The sequence below is a fragment of the Strongylocentrotus purpuratus genome, unplaced genomic scaffold, assembly GCF_000002235.5.
Source record: "Strongylocentrotus purpuratus isolate Spur 01 unplaced genomic scaffold, Spur_5.0 spur5_scaffold_3, whole genome shotgun sequence".
NCBI lineage: Eukaryota > Metazoa > Echinodermata > Echinoidea > Camarodonta > Strongylocentrotidae > Strongylocentrotus > Strongylocentrotus purpuratus.
The window spans coordinates 13,753,914-13,775,972 of record NW_022145609.1 but is presented as its reverse complement, the minus strand read 5'-3'; the positions used below and the strand labels follow the sequence as shown (position 1 = coordinate 13,775,972).

Genomic DNA, 22,059 nt, shown 5'->3' with positions numbered 1-22,059 from the left:
ATCGTATGTTGAAGATATCACGGCTAGATTTTAGCCGTTAGGCCCCTCCCACAAACATGACAAACTTGCCACGGCCGTATTGTTATGCCCCCAAAATGTCATTTTACCTCGTGTATATCCAATTTTAAATTAGGCCTAGGCTATAATACATTGGTTCCACTTACTAACTTGATTGAAATAATCTGTTTAATGGTCCCTTTTAAGGAAATTATGGGTCAAAATCGACATCCATCGACATCGACAAACTGTGCGCCATCTACACGTTCGTAATGGCGTTATCACAGTTTTTCCTTCATAATCATTTTGCCTTCGGCGTAGACTAGAAGGGATGAGATTGACGGCAGCGAGAGTTTAACACGGCTTGCAAGATTTTCAACATGGATGTCGATTTTGACCCATAATTTCCTTAAAAGGGACCATTAAACAGATTATTTCAATCAAGTTAGTAAGTGGAACCAATGTATTATAGCCTAGGCCTAATTTAAAATTGGATATACACGAGGTAAAATGACATTTTGGGGGCATAACAATACGGCCGTGGCAAGTTTGTCATGTTTGTGGGAGGGGCCTAACGGCTAAAATCTAGCCGTGATATCTTCAACATACGATGGTATAGGCGATCGTTCAGTCTCTATAAGGCCATGTAAAATTGATTTCATGTTGATCGTCCCCGCCCGCTTCCTTTTTGGGGGCCGCCTCCTATTTTTTGTTATTTGTTATTTTTTTTTTTTTGAATTTTTTTTTTTTTTTTGAATTTTTTTTTGATTTTTTTTTTTTTTGAAAGAAAAAAACATGAAAAACACTGCTAAAATGGCTCTATTTCTGATTTTAAAAAAAATTAATTGTCGGCGGCCATCTTGAAAAAAAATAGCCTCGACTGTCAGGGAAAATGTACCGAGCGGCCATTTTGAGCGGCCATTTTGAAATATCAAATATCAAATAACATGGTACACCCTCCTCCTCTTTTTCAAAAAATCCGGACGATCAACATGTAATCAATTTTACATGGCCTAACCGGAGGTCTAGTGGAGCCAGACGTAGTCTCAGTGGAACAACCGACGATTATAGAGACTGAAGCTTTCGGTCTAGGTCACTATGAGCAAATGGGAGTTGTGAACTTGTGGTTTTTAACTTTTTATCAGGTAAGTTTTTGTGGAGTTTTTTTATTTCACTGGTTTAAACGACCAATCTACTGCAGGATAAACAATTCACAATAAATGATAGCAGTTTGCTCTCAAAATACGATTCCCAAACCAGAGTTATATTTCTGGACACTTGGAAATAATAAAGCCTTCTCTTTTGCATTTGGTTTACAGAAATGAAAAATATTCTTGAATGAAATAGCACTAGATCTTCTAGATCTAACCATCATGAATATTTGTCCTTTCTAATAATATACTCCCAACTTATTAAATTCTTAGAAGATTTATGAAATATTCAATAAAGTTCTAATGTTCTATAGACCTACTTCTTTAAATTGCTGTTTTCCTCAACCAGCTCGAGCTCTAACTCGAGCTCAATTGTGGAGCTGAGCTGAGCTGAGCCCGATCCCCCACCGCCCGGCACGGCACCCCCAGCGTTCGCCGGGGATGCTCGGTCGATTACTCACATCAATCTATTTCAAGAATTAAAAGAATTTACGTACCATCGCCGTTACAAAAGGTGATTTTCTGGTGACAAATAAGTAGGCACCTACACTCAGAATAGCACCAACGCCGCATGCAGTGCTTCCGAATCGTGGCACCGCTTTGGAAATTCTGTAAAGGACGCGAGTTATCATTGAGAGTCGCTTTTCGATAACGACCATTAGTAGGCAAAAGTTCAGAATAGAGACTCCGGGAAAAGTAAACAAAGAGCCTAATTCTTCAGTGCGCCAACCTATTGTTTTCTACACACACGCATGGGAAAGGTTAGTCATTATTTTCTGAAGCAAAAAATGCTATGGTATCTGTAATGAAATAATTCCTCGATAACTTTTTTTTCCCTCTCTTGGCATGTGAAAACAAAGCACAGCCAGAAGTTCCCCTGATTTAAGGAGGAGTTCTTAAATATCTTTTAACTTTGGAGTCTCTTCGAGGAATTCCAAGGAGCCGGATTATAAAAATAGACGGATTTTTCGGTCTAGTGAAAACAATCCCGGCCTTTTTGCTGCTTCTGTCCTATCATGCAGTCACGCATATTACTTTCTCATACCATGCAGACATTGAATATTAACATTTTTCTCATAAATGCCCCTTTTCACCTATGAAAATAGTCCCTGTTCATTCTCATACTAGTGCCCCTTTTCATCTCTGGTAAATGACCCTATTCATTTCTGAGAGATACTCGTTTTATTTTTGACAAGTGCCCCTTTTCCTCCTGATAAGTGCTCTTTTCATTTCTAATAACAGCCCCTTTTATTTTGACAAGTGCCCTTTTTCCTTCCTAATAAATGCTCTGTTTCCTTCTTGCAAGTGCCTCTTCCCCTTTTTATAAAAGCCCCCTGTCATTTCCAATAAATGCCCCTATTAAAATCTGATCTGTGCCCCTTTTCTTCCAACAAATGCACATTTCCCTTAGTATTAGTGCCTTTTAATTCATTCTCATAAGTGCCTCTTGTCATCAGTATGGTCAGTGCTCCTTTTCAGATGCGATAAGTACCCCTTTTCAACTCTGATAATTACCCTTTTAACAATGATAAGTGCTCCATTTCCTTTCTTATAAGGAACCTATCCCTTTTTCATAAATGCCCCTATCAAAATCTGATGGCTGCCTCTTTTCCGTTGAAAAATACCCATTTTCCATTCTCATAAGAGCCTTCTTCATCCCTGGTGAGTGCCCCATTTTCACCTGTGAAAATTAACCTTTGTACTTTGACACGTGCTCCTTTTCTTTTCTAATAAGTGTCGTATCCCTTCGATAAGTGTCCCCTTTTCCTCTCATCATTAAACGTGCCCCTAATTTCAAGCGACTAGAGGCGCGTAGCCAGGGGGGCGATGGGGGCGGTCGCCCCCCCCCCCCCCCCCAAAAAAAAAAGAGAAAGAGAAGGAAAAAAGTAAGAGGACGTATAGGAAGAAAAGGGGAAAGGAGTCGAGAACGTTACAACGAAGCGTCTTCTTTCTCTAATAATTTAAAGAAACGTCAAAACTTCCGCGCTTCGCACGGAACGGGGGAAATTGAGTTCAAATTAAGGATTAAGAGTCGAGAACGGAACAAAGAATCGTCTCCTTTGTCTAATAATACGTCAAAGCTTCCGCGCTTCGCGCAGAAGGAGGGGGGAACTGAATTCAGACAAGGATTAAGAGTCGAGAACGGTACTTCGAGTCGTCTTCTTTCTCTAATAATTTAACGAAACTTCAAAGTTTCCGCGCTTTACGCGGGAGGAGAGGAAACTGAATTCAGATAAGGATTAAGAGTCGAGAACGGTACATCGAATCGTCTTCTTTCTCTATAATGAAACGTCAAAACTTCCGCGCTTCGCGCGTGAGGGGGACTGAATACAGATAAGGATTAAGGGTCGAGAAAGGTACAACTAATCGTCTTCTTTGTCTAATAATCCGTCAAAGCTTCCGCGCTATGCGCAGGAGGGGCGGACTGAATTCAGACAAATGTTTCTGAAATGACATGATTTTCTGGTATTTTTTCTCGATTTTTTTGTAATTCATACCTTTTTATGCGTTTGTTGGAAAATTAGAAATTCCCAAATTTACAGTCGGGCGAAAAATATGCTTTTAAAATTTAAAAGCCTTTATGTCATGGTCTGCAAAACGGCTGGGCTCGGGGGCTCGAGCCCCCTCACTTTTTGAAAAAGTAAGTTACAGAGAAAAAGAAAGAGAGAGTGAGAGAGAAAAAAAAATAAGTGACCTGCCAATGTCACAAATGAGGGGGGGGGGGGGGGGTAGTGAGCACATTTTTTTTTTTTTTTGATCCTCAAAAAAAAAATTCAATTTGCACCCCCCCCCCCTTGAGCGCCAGGGGGGGAGGGGCCCAACCCCCAAAAAAGTTAAAAATCACGTGATTTTACATGATTTTTTTCTCAAGGGGGGGGGGCCCGGGCCCCCCGGGCCTCCCCCTGGATCCGCCACTGCCCCTGGATGCTCATCTGATCGTAGTTAAATATTAATATCTCTGAGCTTCCGGGGCTCTTCCCTCTGGACCACATTATTTGCCTTAAAGAGGGCCCCTGGATGCTCATCTGACCGTATTTTAATGCCTAAAATCCCTGAGCTTCCGGGGGCTCAGCCCCTTGACCCCCTGCCGAGGCTCAGGCCCTGGACCCCACGGCAATTTACGCTCTACCTGATCGTTAGTACTCCACTTTGAAAAACGTTCCGCGGGGCCTGCATGTAACGTGTAATAGTAGTGGTGATGCAGATTTTTCTTGTGCCCCCCCCCCTTCCAAACGTTTTTGCTCATTACGTTACTGCCCCTGGAAGGTGAGCCCCTGGAACGTTTGCCCCCCCAGTGGCGGATCCAGGGGGGGGGGCCCGGGGGGCCCGGGCCCCCCCCCCCCCCCCCTTGAGAAAAAAATCATGTAAAATCACGTGATTTTTACCTTTTTTGGGGGTTGGGCCCCCCCCCCTGGCGCTCAAGGGGGGGGGGTGCAATTGAAATTTTTTTGAGGATCAAAAAAAAAAAAAAATGTGCTCACTACCCCCCCCCCCCCCCCCCCCCCCCCCCCCCCCCCCACTGAGCGAAGTTGGGCCCCCTCCCCTAAGAAATCCTGGATCCGCGCCTGTGCCCCCCCCCCCCCCATTCCCAATCTGCTTCCGGCACGCCTGGGGGGTATTGGCAGAGGGGGAAGAAGAGAGAAAGAGAAAGAGAGAGAGAGAGAGAGAGAGAGAAAGAGGGGGAGGGGAGACAGAGAGGCAGACAGACGGAAAGAAGAACAGGGAAGAGAACTGTGAGAGATGTAACCAAGTATCTCCTTGGTCTAACACACACTCTCCCCCCCCCCCCCCTCTCTCTCTCTCTCTCTCTATCTCTCTCTCTCTCTCTCTCTACCTCTCTCTGCCTTCCCTTCTATCTCGTTATCTCTCTCTCTCTCTTTCTTTCTCTCGATATTCTCTTCTTTTCTCTTCTTTCTTTCTTTCTTTCTATCTTCTTTCTTTCTCTCTTTCTTTCTCTCTCTCTCTTTCTCTCTTTCTTTCTTTCTTTCGTTCTCTCCTCGGGGCCGCTTCTGATTGTCCCAAACATAACTGCTACTCATCGCTATTTCATTTTGTGATTTATATTACAACAATACTTGACTTCAATGGATTACAGCATGAGCGATTAAGCACAAAAGCACGCCTCTCCATGAGAGTTTGTCCCCTTTTTGCGTCGCCCTGGCAACGCTTGTAAATCTGGCAGGTGGATTCGCTGTCGCCCGAGATCGTTGAGTACGCCAATCGGTTTGTTTTCTTCACAATAAGAAGGGCTTCAAACTACAAGTGTGATAGACCATAGCTTTCTTGACCCTTTGTGAGCCAACAAGAGATTATAGAATATAGAGGTAAGCCGTTATTTTGTTGTCTTGTAAGAATTAAGAGAGAGACAGAGATTTGAGATTAGACCAGGACAGTTACATGTACTATGTTTGTGAAAGGCAAGGCTGGTTGTTTTTCATGTTCGGGTGAGTGTATTATCAAGATCGCATTGTCGTAATATATATTTCGCGTTATACTATAGTATATGGTCGAATATACTCTTCGCAATACGGGGGCGCGCACTGTTCGTACCTGCATAATAATTGAGTTTCTGAAAATACACTCCCGAAACTCCCACTTTAGCCGGATTAAAAACATCGATTATAAATACTGTACTCACACGCGAAGTGTGATAATATATCTCCCTATATGTAAACAGAACTTATCTGTGTGATTATGACGATTTGATCAATATAATCATTGCAGTTGTGCACCGATCTCAATCTGAGAGAGAAACATTTTTCATGCGGAATTCGAATTAGCCTATTATTTATGCTGTACTAATATTTGAGGCGTTGACGTTTTTCTTTTTCTTTTCTTTTCTGCAGAAACTTTTTTAATTCAACATATTTTTGAAGCATTATTAGGTTAGAGCACATTGGGGAGTAAAAATGCATATCAATAAGTGGACATACTAAACTCCCATTATTTTATAAGATCATGTTCACCTTGTCTGTCTATTTATGCATCTTGAATGGTCAGATCATGTTATAAACAAATTTAATAAGCAACCCAGAGATAGACCTAAATTAAGATAGATCATGGTTATTGTAATACAAATTTTGGTATGGGGTCATGAATTCGATTCAAATGAACATATTGGAAGCATATGCGATCCTACGATATTCAGTGATCGTTGTTGCGTGGCGAGTTTAAAGTTATGAAATTGTAAATAATAAACTCTTCATGTTGTAAAGCTCCCTCTAGGTCAAGATATTAATAAAGCTTTTATACAATGTTTCTTGACTAAAATCGACCGACCGAACTATTCCCGTTTGGAAATTATATATCGCGACTACATATTCTGAGATTTTCATGCTCGCAGCTACCATTGTACGGCCGTAGGCGCTATTTGAAATTTATCAAAATTTATCAAAATTTACCGGGAGCACCGGTAAAATGGTAAATTCAATTTTTCTCGAAATCAGAAGTGTTTTAGGGGCTCAATGTTCTAGTGCTACATCCATAGGGGCATCCAAATACATCAAAATTGTAAAGAATCACTATCAACCCAATTTTCAAAATTTCCCAAAACTTTGTATTACAAGTGAACGAACTAATATGTTGTTAGGGATGTCCAAAGTCATTCCTGATTAATTGAGATATCAAACTCATTTAATGATTTCAAAGATATTAAGTATAGTGTAGAAGATATACTGGTTTCCCTTTAAATGCATTGCGACATTATTTTCGTGTAACTGATTTTTTATTTTAAAGTGCAGCGCCATGCACTTCCCCCTCTTCATGGGCGTAATGTACATTCTGTTCATGCAGAAAGTAATACCATGGAGTTACTAGGCTAGTAACTCCATGGTAATACTCACCATTTGAAGTCGACTATCCCATATCACCTGTGCATTGTCATATTTTGACAGGGAACTTATATTCTAGAGTGATTTTATAAGGCTCTATATACAGCTGTCATCAGTTTGAAATGGGTTAAAGTTATTTTGGAATATCTTACCCTGAACAGTGGTATACTATTTTCTTTTGCTACAGGGAGCTAAATTGATTTGATGAGGTCATGGCTCTAGCTGTGGTCAGTTTAAAGTGGGTTCATCGTGAAATACATGGGAAACCACCATCACCAAGGTAACAAAATCAAACATTCTCAGCTTGTATTATTATATTATATTTTGAAAATGCACGTAGGCTTAATAAGCCATGACAATATGATAGGCCTATATGTATGTAAGTAAACTTTGTTCAATTTCTTTTGTATTTGTAACCTATGATTTGTACAGTGCCTCTCAGGAAAACAGTTTTAATACTGAGAAAGAACACCTCCCTGTTTTTTTTTATTGTTTTTTTTTTAAATAGAATTAAACCTCCTCTTTATTTCTGTTTTTACAGGTTAACCTGAAGATTTGTAAGATGAAAGTTTTGGTCGTTATTGAAATTCCATGGTTACAGACGTTGCTATAACATTGAAATGAAATCATAACTGAATTAAGATATCATCAATAGTATTATGTTGTGTGATGAAAGGACACAATAATAACATATATTAAACAAAAGTTACTCAATTTGGCAGAATAAATTATCATTCTGAAATCTTTTTTGATCCTGACACTCTACTGGTGAAATGTATTATAGAATTCTCATTGTAGAAGGATAATACAGAATTATAACAATAATTAATTTACTTTGAAACGACTGTAAAAGTGTAATCGTCTAAGATATCTAAGATTAAATAGAGCATAAGCATCTAAGATGGTTAATACAGGTATAATTTTAATTTTGCCACATTACTTCAGGTTATATTCCTCCTATCTGGTTACATTTTTATAAATGAATATTGTATGATAATACATTCACCAGCCAAATAACTTTTACCAGCCGATACACCTATATAAACAATGATGACTGGTATTATTTAGATTTTAAACATTGTGTATCTTTGTTTCAGACAAGGACATAGTGCGTGTATCATAGGAGACGTAGCTTATATCTTCGGCGGTATCAGATCGGTGGACTGGCCTAAGAAAGTAAGTTCACTTCCAATTATTGAATTTCGTTGGTTTCTATTTCAAGCTCATGTTCAATTTTATTTAATTCCAATAAAGGCATATACACATACAAATTAAAAAATACAGCAGAGATGCCAATAATTATACATGGAATCAAGGGTACCATAAAATACCAAGTCGGTCTTTTCGAGATAGTCCCCTTATGAAGAACAAAAATTGAAAGTGCTCGAAAGCGAGAGGAAAGTACAAAAAAATTATGTTGATAGAATTAACACAAATATTGGTTGGTTGGTTTGTTTGATTTAATTGACAGCTATAGGAAAGCTTGAGTCCTCTCCGATGGACTTGGTAATAAGGATTAATGCCTTACCAAAGGGCACTATATAGTGCATCGATTCGGTTTCGAACCCATAACTTCCAGGTAACGGGACCACTGCTCTTCCACTGAGCCATTGCGCCTTCCTGAATATTAAATATTGTTACGCTAATTATACTAGCGAATTGTTCATGTATCTTCTATTGGGGTGGTATCCTGATGATAGAATTAATTCAATCCATTTATATATTTGCATATTTTATTTTATTTTCACTTAATTTCTTGATTATCAATCTCATATCCAAATACATCTCTCCGATACTTATTTAACATATGTAATTTCGCAGCAGGATATTGAAAAAAAATAATCCCTTTAGATTAACTTAATTGTTAATTTCCTTTTCATTCCATTTAAGAAATTAGCAAAGATAGTCAATTATGTGCTTGACAATAATTATGCACAGTTGAGTATTTGTGTCCATGGACACAATTCTTGATATGAAGAAGCCTCCTCTTTTTTTTTTTTTACTTTGATGTAATTTTAACATCAGCGAAATAGAGTGTAGTGAAAAATATATTTCAATATTCAAATGCATTATCTCTCTCTCTCTCTCTCTCTCTCACACTCTCTCATTTAATGTAACAGGGAACATATTTTTTCAGAGATCTGTTTCAGCTTCATTGTGAGTATTTTGCATGTTTTGATTAATCATTTGTTTTTGTTTTGTTTTGTTTTGTTTGTTTCTTTGTTTGTTTACTTGTGTGTTTATATGTGTTGGTTTTGATGGTTTCATATTTAAATCATATATGTATATTATTGTTTTGATGATGTGATAACAATTTAAATATTATATTGACATGTTTGTATGACAATCAGTATACAGGGTTTGAATATAAAAGTGCCTTATTTCATAATCCGAAAATAAATTTCACAATTCCTTTGATTATTTTCTGTTATACATTTGATTATGAAACCCTTGTCCCTTGTATTCCCCCTATACCATCTCCCCTTCTGCAAACCTCCCATTCCTCCGTATTTCTTTGTTTTTCAATGGGTTTGTTATTTTTGTAAATTGTTATTTTACTACCCTCTCTAACTTCTATCTTTCTTCTTCAGTATACAAGCGTATGCAATGGGAGAAGGTAAAACAGAAAGGAGAGATCCCCCAAGGGAGATATGGACATCACATGTGGTGAGTATATAATCTATAGATCCACGACTTCCAGAAAACATTGTACGGTGAAAATGATGAATACCAAATTCATGCTGGCTGACGATTTATAAGATATTCGGGGTGGGAAACATCAAAAATCATCAAAAACTGATATGTTCATTTATTCTATTTCATCCATTCGTTTATCATATTATCCATTAATTTATCCATTTATTTATTTATTTAATTATCTGTCTATCAATATATTTATCAGTCTATCTATTTATTCGGGCCTATTCATAATCTATTTATCTCTGTTTCAAATGCTACAGCAACCTATCAAAAGCTGATTTTAAAAAAGTATTCCTTTACTTTATTTTAATTCATTTATGTTTTCAATTATTTCATTTATTCATTTATCATTGAGTCATTCATTCACGGTTTATTACAATTTATGAATGGCAGCTAATAGCTGCAGTGCTCAGAATATTTAAAGCCAAATATAAATTCGGCGTAAAGAAATTGAAATGATTCAGAATTACTAGTCTTTGATCAAATTGATAGTTTTCATTCCAAAAAATATAAATCAAATTAACGTTTCATTCCCTTTAATTTGTCTTTATTTGTTTCCAATTTCAGTGTGATTGGTCATAAAATCTACCTGTTTGGAGGAAAGCATGAGCTGCATGCTGATAGGTGCCTCCCAGGGCTTCATGTATTTGATACAGGTAAGGGTGTATCCATCATACAGTAGCACTGTGGCACTAGGGGTGACAACTCTTCGGCTCTTTAAGTAGTACCATTGGTCCTGACCTCATATACTTATTTCCATATCTTGTCGTTAGGGGTTGCGTTAGGGTTATGGTTAGGGATAGTTACCTGATTATTTGCTCTGAAATGTGCATATTAATTTTTTTTTTTTTTTTAAATTAAAATTAAAAAAACGTTACTTATAAAGCGCTTAACACCGAAGTCTCTATGCGCTAAAAGAGAGAGCCTTCGCCCGGGCTCGAACCGGGGACCTTCTGCGTATAAAGCAGACGTGATAACCACTACACTACAAAGACACACTGCAAAGACAAAAAAGAGACACACTCCACAATGCCGATGTACTATGTTAACATAATTATAATATGACCGAAAGTTAGGACCGGTCTTATATCAGATATCGTATCCATGTTTGTGAAGTGTTATAGCGCCATCATTCGGAACATTTGAGCAACATTTGTTTCATATAATTTGTGCAGCACATTTTCCCTATTAAATATAGGGGCAGAAAAACGTAGTTTTCTGAGGAATTTGAAGGTATAGCATGCAGTGCAATAGAAATTTATTATTCTAGTCCTCATATTTGTATTATTGTCGCTGCTCCCCTGTGTAGTAGATCAAGTACAAAAGGTGAGAAGGTGATCAATATGTCACCACGCTCACCCTTGGTCCATGGGGAGAAGGAAATACATCCAAGGGATTGGAACTATTGGATTCAAAGTTCCACATGCCGTGAGATAATGTGCATTTTGTTGTTCGAATTTTTTCATGAAATTATCATTGTCCATCTTGTTTTTTTTTTGCATCAGAGTTTTCTGTCTCCCTTCACTAACTTCACTGGTATTCTCAGGAGGCTAGAAAAGAGGAACGAATATTCATATGAAATTAATAAAAATAAAGAGCAGTTCTGAATTGGGATAAGTACCAGGTGTATCCAGGTGTATCCCACTCTTGCCACCATTAATGCGTCAGTGTTTTGTTGCATTGTTTTTTATCCATTTTCTTGTAATTGATATAAAGGTTACGTGTATACATATCCGAAGAAATAAAATTGAAACCGATCATAGTGAAAAAGAGAACTCTCAAAGATTGTTATTTTTATTGTTTTAATTATTAATATTGCTCATTCTCGTGCCCGTGAATCGATAAAGATGTAATTTTTCGTCTTTAACTTTCTTTTAATTCGTTGAAGTGAATTTCTTTCCCTCTATAGAAAAGAAAACATGGTCTCAGCCCCAGACCAGCGGTACTGAGCCAGTTGCTCATGGCAGCACCTCCTCGGTGATAGGGAATAGAATCTATATCTACGGTGGCTTGGTGGACGGCCAAGCAGTGGATGATCTGCATTGCTTTGACTCGGGTTCGTAATGATTTAATCTCCCTCATTTATAATCTGTCAAGAATTCCTCATCAGAGACCATGGCCCGAATTCACAAAGGAGGTTTGTCTACAAACCTAGGTTTATGTGTTATGACGCGTTTCGATGCGTTTAAGACCAAGATTCAGACAAACCTTGGTCTGAAACGCGTCAAAACGCGTCTTATGACGCACATAAACCTAGGTTTGTCTACAAACCTCCTTTTTGAATTCGGGCCAATGTGACTATATATAGAGAGAGAAACATAATTAGTCACCTTTCGATGCTGTGGTAGATCATACTATTCATTTTATTTTACATATAAATTTTATATACAATTTTTCATGTGTGTTTTTAAATATTGTTGCTTCTAACTTTTCTCTAAACTTTACCATTTGTAAATGACTGTTTGTATTGCTCATTTAAAATAAAAACATAATTATGATATGACTTGTATGTTACTATATTCAACATATTAAGCTCTCATTTACAATCTTTCGTTATATATTAACAAAATTATCAAAGTAAACATGATGTGACTCCATATAACCTTACTTGATAAACAAATACATTATGAAAAATAATATATATATATATATATATAATGCCGAAAGAAGAAATGCATATAATATTATAATCTGTGTTGTGCGTTCTACATTTCATAAAATATTGATGTGTATCCTTTTGTCTTTGTCTTTTTTATTTTGGGGGAGTTTTCACTCCATTAGACCTGAAACTTGTTACTTTTTACTTCTAACTTTGAAGGAAAACTATAATGTTCGTCTCTTTGTTAACAAAAAACTAAATATAAATAAACTATCGTCAAATATTCATCATTATCTATCCTTTATTTGCCTGTTTGTATTTCTTTCTTTTTTTAAATAATATTTGTATATTAATTGTTTTGACTAACTACCTTCTCGCATGCCTCTCCAGAGAATCAGTGGTGGGTTAAACTCACTATCCAAGGAGTGCCACCATCACCGAGGTAAATCTTTATTCTTTCTGTAAATATAGTTTTTTTTTTCTTTTCTTTTTTTCATTTCTACTCTGATATACTTTTGTCAGTCTGTTTCAAAAACTTTTAAAAAGGTCGTTTTTCATTACTACTTCGATAAATTTGTGTTAATCTGTTTACAAAATTAATCCATCCTAACTAAAGTTCCCTTGTCATAACAAAAAAAAATAAGAGAGACTGATCACAGAAAACATTTGGAAAATTAGACTATTAAAAAGTAACGATACGTTTTTATGATAGAAGGCCCTGCTTTATAATGTCTTGGCAATTGATCAGCCGCAAAATACAAAATTATTATTGTCAATAACTGAACTGAACATTACCTATACTCATTGCCTTGTGTACCAACTAATGTCCCCTTTCGCATTACGATGGAAAACTAACAGTTGTTTGAGGTACATACACTCCCATGCACTTTGACGTCATGCATCCCCTTCATCCGCTTGGGGTCAGAAGGTCATTAATTCATATTATGTCAAAGTCAGCAACCTTCTGGCTCTGAACGGATGCTTTAATATATCAATCAGAAGTCACTGACATGGAGAAATAATTTCACTACAAGAAGGGTGAATGATACAAAAATATACAAACTAGATAGACTGAAATTACCTAAAGTGCCAATATCTGACTGAAAAAGAAATTGTTGATCTTCATTACAAGATTGTTTAGTGTACTCTATCTTTTTTATTTATCTAAATTATCAGATGTGATTGTGCAAGCACCGCTGTAGGACATGAAATGTTTGTGTTTGGAGGAACCGCTGGGACAGACCAATGGTTTAATGACATCCATGTCTTCAATGCAAGTAAGCATCCTACTATTAATTATTAACAACTAATTATATCATGCCTAACTGGTATCTAGTGTAGTTAGATTTTACATCGTATGGCTTGGTCTTGTACCACGAAATTAAGTTTGGACACGGTCTAAATTCATTGTATGATATCATTATTATTGTTTCTATGGTGTAAGTGTTCTTTAATGTAGTTTATATAGAAAGCGAGAATATGTATTTCACATTCAGAGTATTGAAGATACATTGCTCTGTATTTGAGGGAAAATAATCAATAGCAAAAGCAATTAATTTAATTAAGTTATATAAATAAGTAGTTTAATAATGGCACGTATATGACTAGAGACGACATTGTTAGAATGTACTTAAAGAGAATGTTGAGTTCTGTTGATCGAGAGGTAAAAAATAATTTGTGAGCGTTAAGATTGTTATTGTGCAAGTGCGGAAGAACGTCAGAGAAAAAAATGTTCCCTGAAAAGCATGGCTCTTTAAATGCCTTCATATTCTGAATATGACGAGTAACAGCTTAAAAATGAGGCCCGGTTTTTATGCCACATGTTTGTGTAGTTCCATATACATCTTTCTGTGTACAGTGCTTGTTACTTTACCAAGACTGGGCCAAATTTCGTATCATTGTGATGACTCCAGAACCTTGCAGTACACACCGATCCTGATATGCTACATGATCAACTTTTTCTGATCGATTCTACACCGTTTCTTCCACAATGCAATCGCACGACTAGAACTCAACTTTATCTTTAAGATATTGTCTCAATTGCCTCGAGTAAACATAAATTCTCATTTACTTTTTACACTGGTTTATATGCATGATATTGTCTCTTTTCCCTTAATAAACAGAGAAACTTTTGTGGAAGGTGCTGAACAAAACGGATGGAGAACCACCCACACCAAGAGGCAGTCACTGTTTCCTGGCTCATACTGACAAGGTAAAAAAAAAATGCTTTGTTAAACAATTATCACATTAGAACACTTGAAAATAGATAATTGTATTCAAAAGAAAAGATTATGAACCTAAGATCATAACAACTGACCCTTGAATGGAAGTTCTTCATGATAAATTTATAGAAAACCTGACATCTCATTGATTTTTATACAAAATTGGATATAATTATGTTTGCTGTAATTCACAAGGGGGAAATAGTTTACATTTAAATATTTTTGTTTGTACAAGTCATGTTAAATGGTAATTTAGTGACAGGAGTGAGATTAAATTTTACATTCTAAATGTACCATTCATGTAAGAAGGTGTTATTTCAGAAGTAGACCTAGGCCTGTTTCATAAAACTTGTTATCAAGAACAAGTTACAAAACTGTTATAAGCTACTGAAGTCGTGGCATTTGATTGGCTGAGAACAAATTTGCCATAGAAATTTAGCATTTGTTATTGATAACAAGTTTTATGAAACATGGCCCAGATATACATTGGTGTCAGTAGTATAGTGATATGATAATCAAGTGTGCTTTTTTTGTTGATGTCGTGATTTGGTTCTAATTCAGGAACAGGCCTCATAATGACATAATATTTTATAATCAAAATGTTCTTCGTTCGTAAAAGACATGTTCTTAAAATTAAAATGGTGTTAGGAGGGAGATAAAAGTGTACAAATCTCAATGAATTTTATATGTACAATGTACTTGTTGTGATTAAGGTGCTGATTCAAAAGTACATAATACATGTCGGTGTCCTCAGTGAGATGATAGTTTACCATAGAAATGTAGCATATTATTTTGTGCAAGTTATGATTTAAGCGTCTACTTCAAAGGTAGGCCTAATGTATGGTGTTGTCAATGTAAACGTTTACAATCATTTCAACCTCCCTTGTACGACAGGCCTTATTTATAATAACTTCAGTGGTCGGATAATCCTTTACAATAAAAGCTTGTCTGTACACGCCATACTTTGAAGCACTCATTCAGCAGTATACCTGTTGGTGTCAGGAAATTGATAAATTACATACACCCTATCAGTATTTTGTTTCTAAAAGCCATGATTTAAAATGCTATACTCTGTGCTAAATCGGCGGTAGATCGAATGTTGATGTTAGCGATTTTAACAATTGAAATGTAATTGTCTTTTGTTTTCAGGACATATATGTCTTTGGTGGATCGAATGATTCCAATTCCACACACCCCACCCTTGGTGATTTGTACAAGTTTAGCCTGGGTAAAAAATGAAAATATGAAACAAAATTACCTATATCAAAGCTTTTTGTGGCACGCTGAACTCACTTTACTAATGCTCGTTGACACCCTGTGGATATCAATTATTTATAGAGTTCTAGGTGATAGTCTGGTGGATTTCATATATGCTATCAAAGTTTTTACTGATATGGTGATCTCGGTCATAATAATTATGTTCTTTTGAGGAGGTGCAGCATTATGCTTCAAAGGCAACTAACAATGATAATGCTTGAATGTATAACCCGAGTTCTAGGTAAAAGATATTGATAACCAGTCCAGTATGTAACTATTTGCCTAGCACATGAAGAATTATATGTTATCTTAAAGGAGCTGCACTATAATCAAAGGCACTAACAATAAGAGCTTCATTTTTTTTCTCCTCTGGTTATATAGCTTCTTCCTTTCTATCTCCCATATCTCTCTCTCTCTCTCTTTCTCACACCCATCTCTCTCTTTTTTTCTTTCTCTCTCTCTTTCATCTCTCTCTCTCTCTCTCTCTCTCTCTCTCTCTCTCTCTCTATATATATATATATATATATATATATATCTTTCTATCTCATCCATTCTTCTATATCCCTCAGTCTCATAATTTCCCTTTTACTCATGATTTAAAATGTGCAGGTGTTAAGATTTTACTTAAAACATTGCTTTCTCGCTCTCTCCACCCCCTTGTACTTATATGAGATGCTTGTATTATATTTCATACCAGTGTTTCCAATATAAGTCGTCCTTGCCAATGTTGATGTGATTGTAAAAAGCTGCTTTATAAAGGTTAATGAATATGGTAACCAGGTAAGGAATATCTGTATAATATATCTCAAATCTCTTTATAAATTAGTGTTTGTGATTGACATCTTGCATACAGTTATGGACTATTTATTTTTTGGCTAAGAAATAACTGATTTTCTAGTCAACCTCGTAAAGCTTCACAATAGAATATATCACCATCTTTTGAAAAACGAATAAATCTTAACTTTCAGTTAGCTCTCATTAATGTATAAACAATATTTAAGCATAACTTCATCATTTTATGATAGGCCTAAAGCGAGGTTTTTTTTAATATTTCCTTTTTACAAAGTGTATTTAGCAAATTTCAGCATTATACAAATACTTTCAATTTTGCACTCTTGGTGATGGTGATGTTTCATTAGGTGGAATCTACTCCCTCAACTTATTGCCTTATTACTAGTTATCACCTCGTATTCATATTTTTCATTCATTATCTTCTTCACACTTTATCTTAACACATTGTCTTCTTAACATTTAAGATGACCAGTTGGCAGTTCATAAACAAAACGAATCGAACACTCATTTCACCTACACACACCCACATGTACACACTTTCAATTTTATTTCGTATCTTTCTTTTATTACTTCCCACTTGTTACACACACAAATAAAACACAATCACGAAGGCTTTCAAGAAATCATGTACGGATTACGTAATATGTATTGTTTTTGTTTTTTTACATTTCAGTGCATGCAGGTGATTCTCGAGGCTACTAAAAACTGCCTTAAAGTTAGATTTTGGAAGTCTTTGCGATTGCGTTTTTTACATGAAACTGAAAAGACTCAATTTATGATTTTTGTTTATTTTGATATCCACCAGACAAGCGTAAATGGAAGCGTCCATTCTTTGGAGGATGTCCACCCGCGAAGAGGTCTGGTCATGCAGCCATCATACACAGAAGCAAGGTAACCATTCGTAGCCAACTGATTAATGAACAGCAAACTATAATGTATAATGGGATTTAATCTCCAACTACAGTGCTACCATTTTTACCTCTTTGAATTATGAACCATCTTCTTTAAATTGTAAATATTTTTTTCCTGCCACGCATGGTGTTTCCTTGAAATTTTTATATTGAGAAACACATTTTATTCGCCTTCTATAAGGCTTCCAGAAGACACATACTGAATATGATACAAAGTAAACTATTTCTGTTTATATAGATTAAGATGAGTTTATTGATCAGAAAATGTAGTAACAAAACATTAGTATTAACAGTTACTCAAAGCGTTTGAAAAGTCGGATAATTATTCTATGTTATTCCTGAGATATAAATAAATGGACTGGAAACCGTGGGTTTCGTTGAGTTACATGTATTTAAATCACTAAATTACATTTATTTCGCACTCTTCTTTTTTTCTTCTTCTTCTTGCAGTTGATTATAATCGGAGGAAGCAATGAAGATACAGACTTCAATGACGTCCACATCGCCAAACTCATCAACCCATCAAAAAGACAACCATGTAAGTCAAAATGGATTAGGAAGGACTTACATCATTCTCACCTTGCTTTCACAAATAAACAACAACGAAAGATCATTTTCCCAAAAGTAAAATATAGTATTTTCTGACCGCCAAATACTAGCAATCCGTTTCTTTAATAATATTCTGGCAAGATGCTCTTCTCTTCTCCGTAAACTTTTTAAGAATCAAGAAAACTGTCTGCTATCTCTTGCCATACATTTTAAGAGGGTACAATCACGTCGGTTATTTACACGGTGTATTTCATACCATAAGGGCCTGTGAGCTCCGCCAAGTGCTAAGATCTTTTTCCTTTAATATCTCTCCAAGTTCTCAATGTTTAGATGGGTATGCTCTGATCCTCTTTCGTCTTTTATCTTTTGATCACCGGTAGCGAAAACGAAACATAACAGCGTTCTTAGTGGAGCTCACCATGTTATAGCTCACATCTTCTTCAAAGAATAATGATGTAATCCTGAAAGCTTCATATACAAAATAAAACGTATTATTTTTTTTTATTTTTTTTTTTTATTTTTTTTTTTATCAGTGAAAGTACCGGCTGGTGACATGCATGCCTTCCTCAACAACATCAACAGCTCTGACCCTCGACCCATGGTCGTGGACGGAGAGGACGCAGATGCACACTTTCACGAGAAGGAGGAGGATGCAGCTGAACCCGACTCAAAGGAGGCGGAGGGGTCAGAGGTCGATCAGAGGAATGATCAGCAGATGGGATCACAAGCTTCTCCTGGGTCACGGGAAGGCAGCGTGGCAGGATCAGATGCAGGTCAGTGTCGTTTTATTTCGAATCCCACTCCTGACACCTGATCTGATAATTGTTTTGTTTTGTTTGTTTGTTTGTTTTTTGGGTGTTTTTTTTTAGCCCCTCCCCCTGAGAGAAATAGAGAGAGAGAGAGAGAGAGTTAGAGAGAGAGAGAGAGAGAGAAAGAGAGAGAGAGAGAGAGAGGGAGAAAGAGAAAGAGAGAGAGAGAGAGGGGGTGATCTTGCTTTTGTATTTAAAAGAAAATAAAGTCAGAGGTCCATCAACAATTTGAGGAAAGGGAATTTACTTTTATGTGCTTTATATTGTAAAAGTAATTACTTTGCTTTGTTTTGGGTATCTGATTTTGTTCATGGGTTAGAAGTTCCTCTGCTGAATGCCCTGTTATATTTTCACTTTCAGATATGAAAGAAAGTCAAGGGAGATCTGTCCACTTTGAAGATGAAACAGATGGAAAACAGGATGCAGCTTCATTATCCTCATCGGCGGGCTCGTTAGCCTCCTCGGCAGGGTCACTGTCATCATCAGCATCCGCGTCATCAGGTTCATCTGGGGGGTCATCATCATCATCAAGCAGCAGGGGCTCTGATGGACCAGGAAGCAGCAACAACAACAACAGCAATAATAACAACGCTGTTGCGGATGTCAGGAGTGGAGTGAAGAAAAGTGTCAGGGGTAGCATTGTCCAACAGGGTATGGCAAAGAATTCAGGTGGTGGCTCAGAACATGCTATCATAAGCAAGTCCGATGAAGGTGAGAAGAAAGGGAAGGCAGATGCAGACGATGAAAGAAGAAGTCAGGTGGTATCACAGGATAACCAGGTTGAAGATGAATCCATCCAACGCATTCAGTCCGGAAAGCCACAGCTCGCTCCCATTGCCAACATTGAAACCGTGGCGCCTGTTAAGAAGCAGGGTAAGAAAGCTGGATCGAAAAAGAAGAAACCCAAGAAAGAGAAAGGTGATGGGAGACCGGTGGATGAAACCCAGCATCCTGTTCCAGGAGAGTACAGACCCTACCCACCCATGGACAGCCATCTTCAGAGGGTTCCAGAGGAAGTAGCATGGAATCACCACCCTGAGGATTGGAGAACCCTGAACTCTATCGCCCATCAACCACAGGAGCAGGCAGAGTCGGATGAAGAAAGTGAGGGTGGAAGTGAGAGTGAAAATGAAAGCGGGAGCGGAAGTGGAAGTGACAGCAGCAGTGAGGAGGATAGTGATGGAGATGATGATGATGATGATGATGATGATGATGATGACAATGAGGGCGGGGCTCCTGAAGCTCAGAATATGAATAGGTACGATAAGACACAGTCCAATCAACCTGATTCTCAAGAAAGACAAGGCGAGAGTAGTAAGGATGAAGCTGAGAGTGAGGATGATGATGGTAGTGGTAGTGGTAGTGATGATGATGAAGAAGAATCAGGCAGTGATACCGGAAGTGAAAGTGAGTCTGGAAGTGGCTCTGAAGATGAAAGTGAATCTGAAGAGGACTGAAATGCATTGGGCGGAAGGTATTTCATTCATTAATGCTGACATTGCTATTTCAATTTTTAACTAAGAATGTTCTAAAGAATGGTTCCTTACCTTGAATCTCTCTGTTTCTGAATTTTTATCTGGGTATTATGCAAAAAGAAGTACTTTCCATGGTAAATTTGTTTATTACTGTTCATTATGTAAATAAAAAAATGTGTTGATATATGTATGTGCATTTAATCTGCCTGTGATTTGCATCAATGAAGTAAAAGACTGAATGTTTATTGTGGGAGCAATTATATACTCACAAATAAAACGCAACCATATTATGGTTAATTTAGTTATTCTGGTTCAGTATGTAACTCATGGTTGGTTTCATATCGATATTGATATTTTGTTGGAAAATGTAATATATGTGTTGAAAATATTTGTGCGTTGGATCTGCCTGTCATAGACATATCTGTATGTAATTGATTTTTGATGTGGTTGTATACAAGAAATATTTATAGATTCATTATCACGAACCGTGATTTTATTCTGTTTTATCTTTTGGCGTGTATCATGAACTTTTGCTTTTAATCAACACAACCATTGCAATCTATGGTCTAGTATTTCTATTCCATTGTATTACATTCTATGATTATTTCCTTAAGCCTTTTCCGTTTCGTTGTTTGGTTGGTTTTTTTGTTAAATGTCTTGCTACAGGGTGTCTCAAGAAAAGGGAAGAAAATATCTTGATGAGAACGATCTGCCAAGTGGTTTCATAAACATTTATTCCATCCATTTATATATATAATTGTGGGATTTATTTGTACTCCATTGCAGGCCTAGTCATTTAAAATGAATCAGATATTATTTCATGTGAGTTGTTTAGAGGTCTTACATAGCACTCTCATTTAGCACAATCCTTCTTCTGCAATTGTAGTAATTTGACTGTTTGGTATTACTCCACTTAATTATTTAATCTTTTCAACACTTCGTATTATGCAGTATTATATTAATGTTTATACATGTTAAAAAGACATTTGGAAAAACTGGAATTACAATGTTCGGTTCCTATTTTGTTTCTTTGATCATGCTAATGACATGGTTTGATTGTGGTATCCTTGTTTGATTTTAAGCAGGGCTGCAATACTTGTAGCTACTTGCGCCCTCTATAATAGCCAGCAATGCCTAAGCGGTACCCGTTGGTTCCTATTGGCCCCTGCCAGTGACCACGCAGGGGGGTTTAATCCCCCCTGGCCAAACTAGTGCAGTATAGACTTTAATGCATACTGTACTAGACGTTCTACCGCAAAATCCACGCTAGCGCCATCTCAGCTCAACTGTGGTTCTCGCATCGCATACTCGAAAGAAGAGAATTTGCCAAAACGAGGCGAGAGAGACGCAATACGATGCTCTTGCTGGTGTTCATTATATATCATAAGTTCGTGGGTGATTAAAAGTGTGCACAGCACTTATCACAAACAAGATATATCACTAACGTTTTTGCTTGCAAAATGTTTATTTTCATCATTTAAGTTTACTTGAAAGAAAAGAATTTGCCAAAACGAAATAACAATGAGCTTATCTATTTTTCTACATCATTTCCCTTCTTGATAGGGACATCAAATATAAACCCTAATGCTATATTGTTTCCCTATAATGCTTTGCAATGAAAACTTCAATACTTTTTTTCCATTGTTGTCACCTATCATAGGATATAGCTTTTTATGACTATAAAGCGATGCTACATTTCCAGACTTGTAATGTATACATGTTGTTTTAAAAGCAATAAACGCCCTGTTGTTGGGAAAAGAAAGGGA

General features: G+C 36.8%; 1 protein-coding gene and 1 non-coding gene across 3 annotated transcripts; one reads left to right on the top strand and one right to left on the bottom strand.

The window, feature by feature from the left end:
- The first annotated feature begins 5,326 nt into the window (after positions 1-5,326).
- On the top strand, positions 5,327-22,059 carry LOC100892085 (kelch domain-containing protein 4). 2 transcript variants are annotated; one of them, XM_030996654.1, is made up of 15 exons: positions 5,327-5,473; positions 7,167-7,259; positions 8,077-8,155; positions 9,100-9,136; positions 9,571-9,646; positions 10,247-10,335; positions 11,589-11,735; positions 12,669-12,720; positions 13,455-13,555; positions 14,402-14,490; positions 15,650-15,728; positions 17,355-17,440; positions 17,911-17,998; positions 18,543-18,782; positions 19,179-22,059. In XM_030996654.1, exons 2-15 carry the CDS (start codon positions 7,192-7,194, stop codon positions 20,273-20,275), a joined length of 2,328 nt encoding a protein of 775 aa, XP_030852514.1. In that variant the 5' UTR covers positions 5,327-5,473; positions 7,167-7,191; the 3' UTR covers positions 20,276-22,059. The 2 variants fall into 2 exon arrangements, with proteins under 2 accessions (XP_030852514.1, XP_030852515.1); XM_030996655.1 differs by lacking the exon at positions 5,327-5,473 and adding an exon at positions 5,521-5,593.
- Positions 10,602-10,674, bottom strand: TRNAI-UAU. Its single transcript has one exon. It is a non-coding gene; the product is annotated as a tRNA-Ile (tRNA).

What these genes read in the sequence shown, in the direction of transcription:
- LOC100892085 (XM_030996654.1), top strand. Translation starts at nt 7,192, where the DNA reads ATGGCTCTAGCTGTGGTCAGTTTAAAGTGGGTTCATCGTGAAATACAT. An exon ending in GGGAAACCACCATCACCAAG is followed by an intron (nt 7,260 to 8,076) that starts GTAACAAAATCA and finishes TCTTTGTTTCAG; the next exon opens with ACAAGGACATAGTGCGTGTA. An exon ending in CCCATCAAAAAGACAACCAT is followed by an intron (nt 17,999 to 18,542) that starts GTAAGTCAAAAT and finishes TTTTTTTATCAG; the next exon opens with TGAAAGTACCGGCTGGTGAC.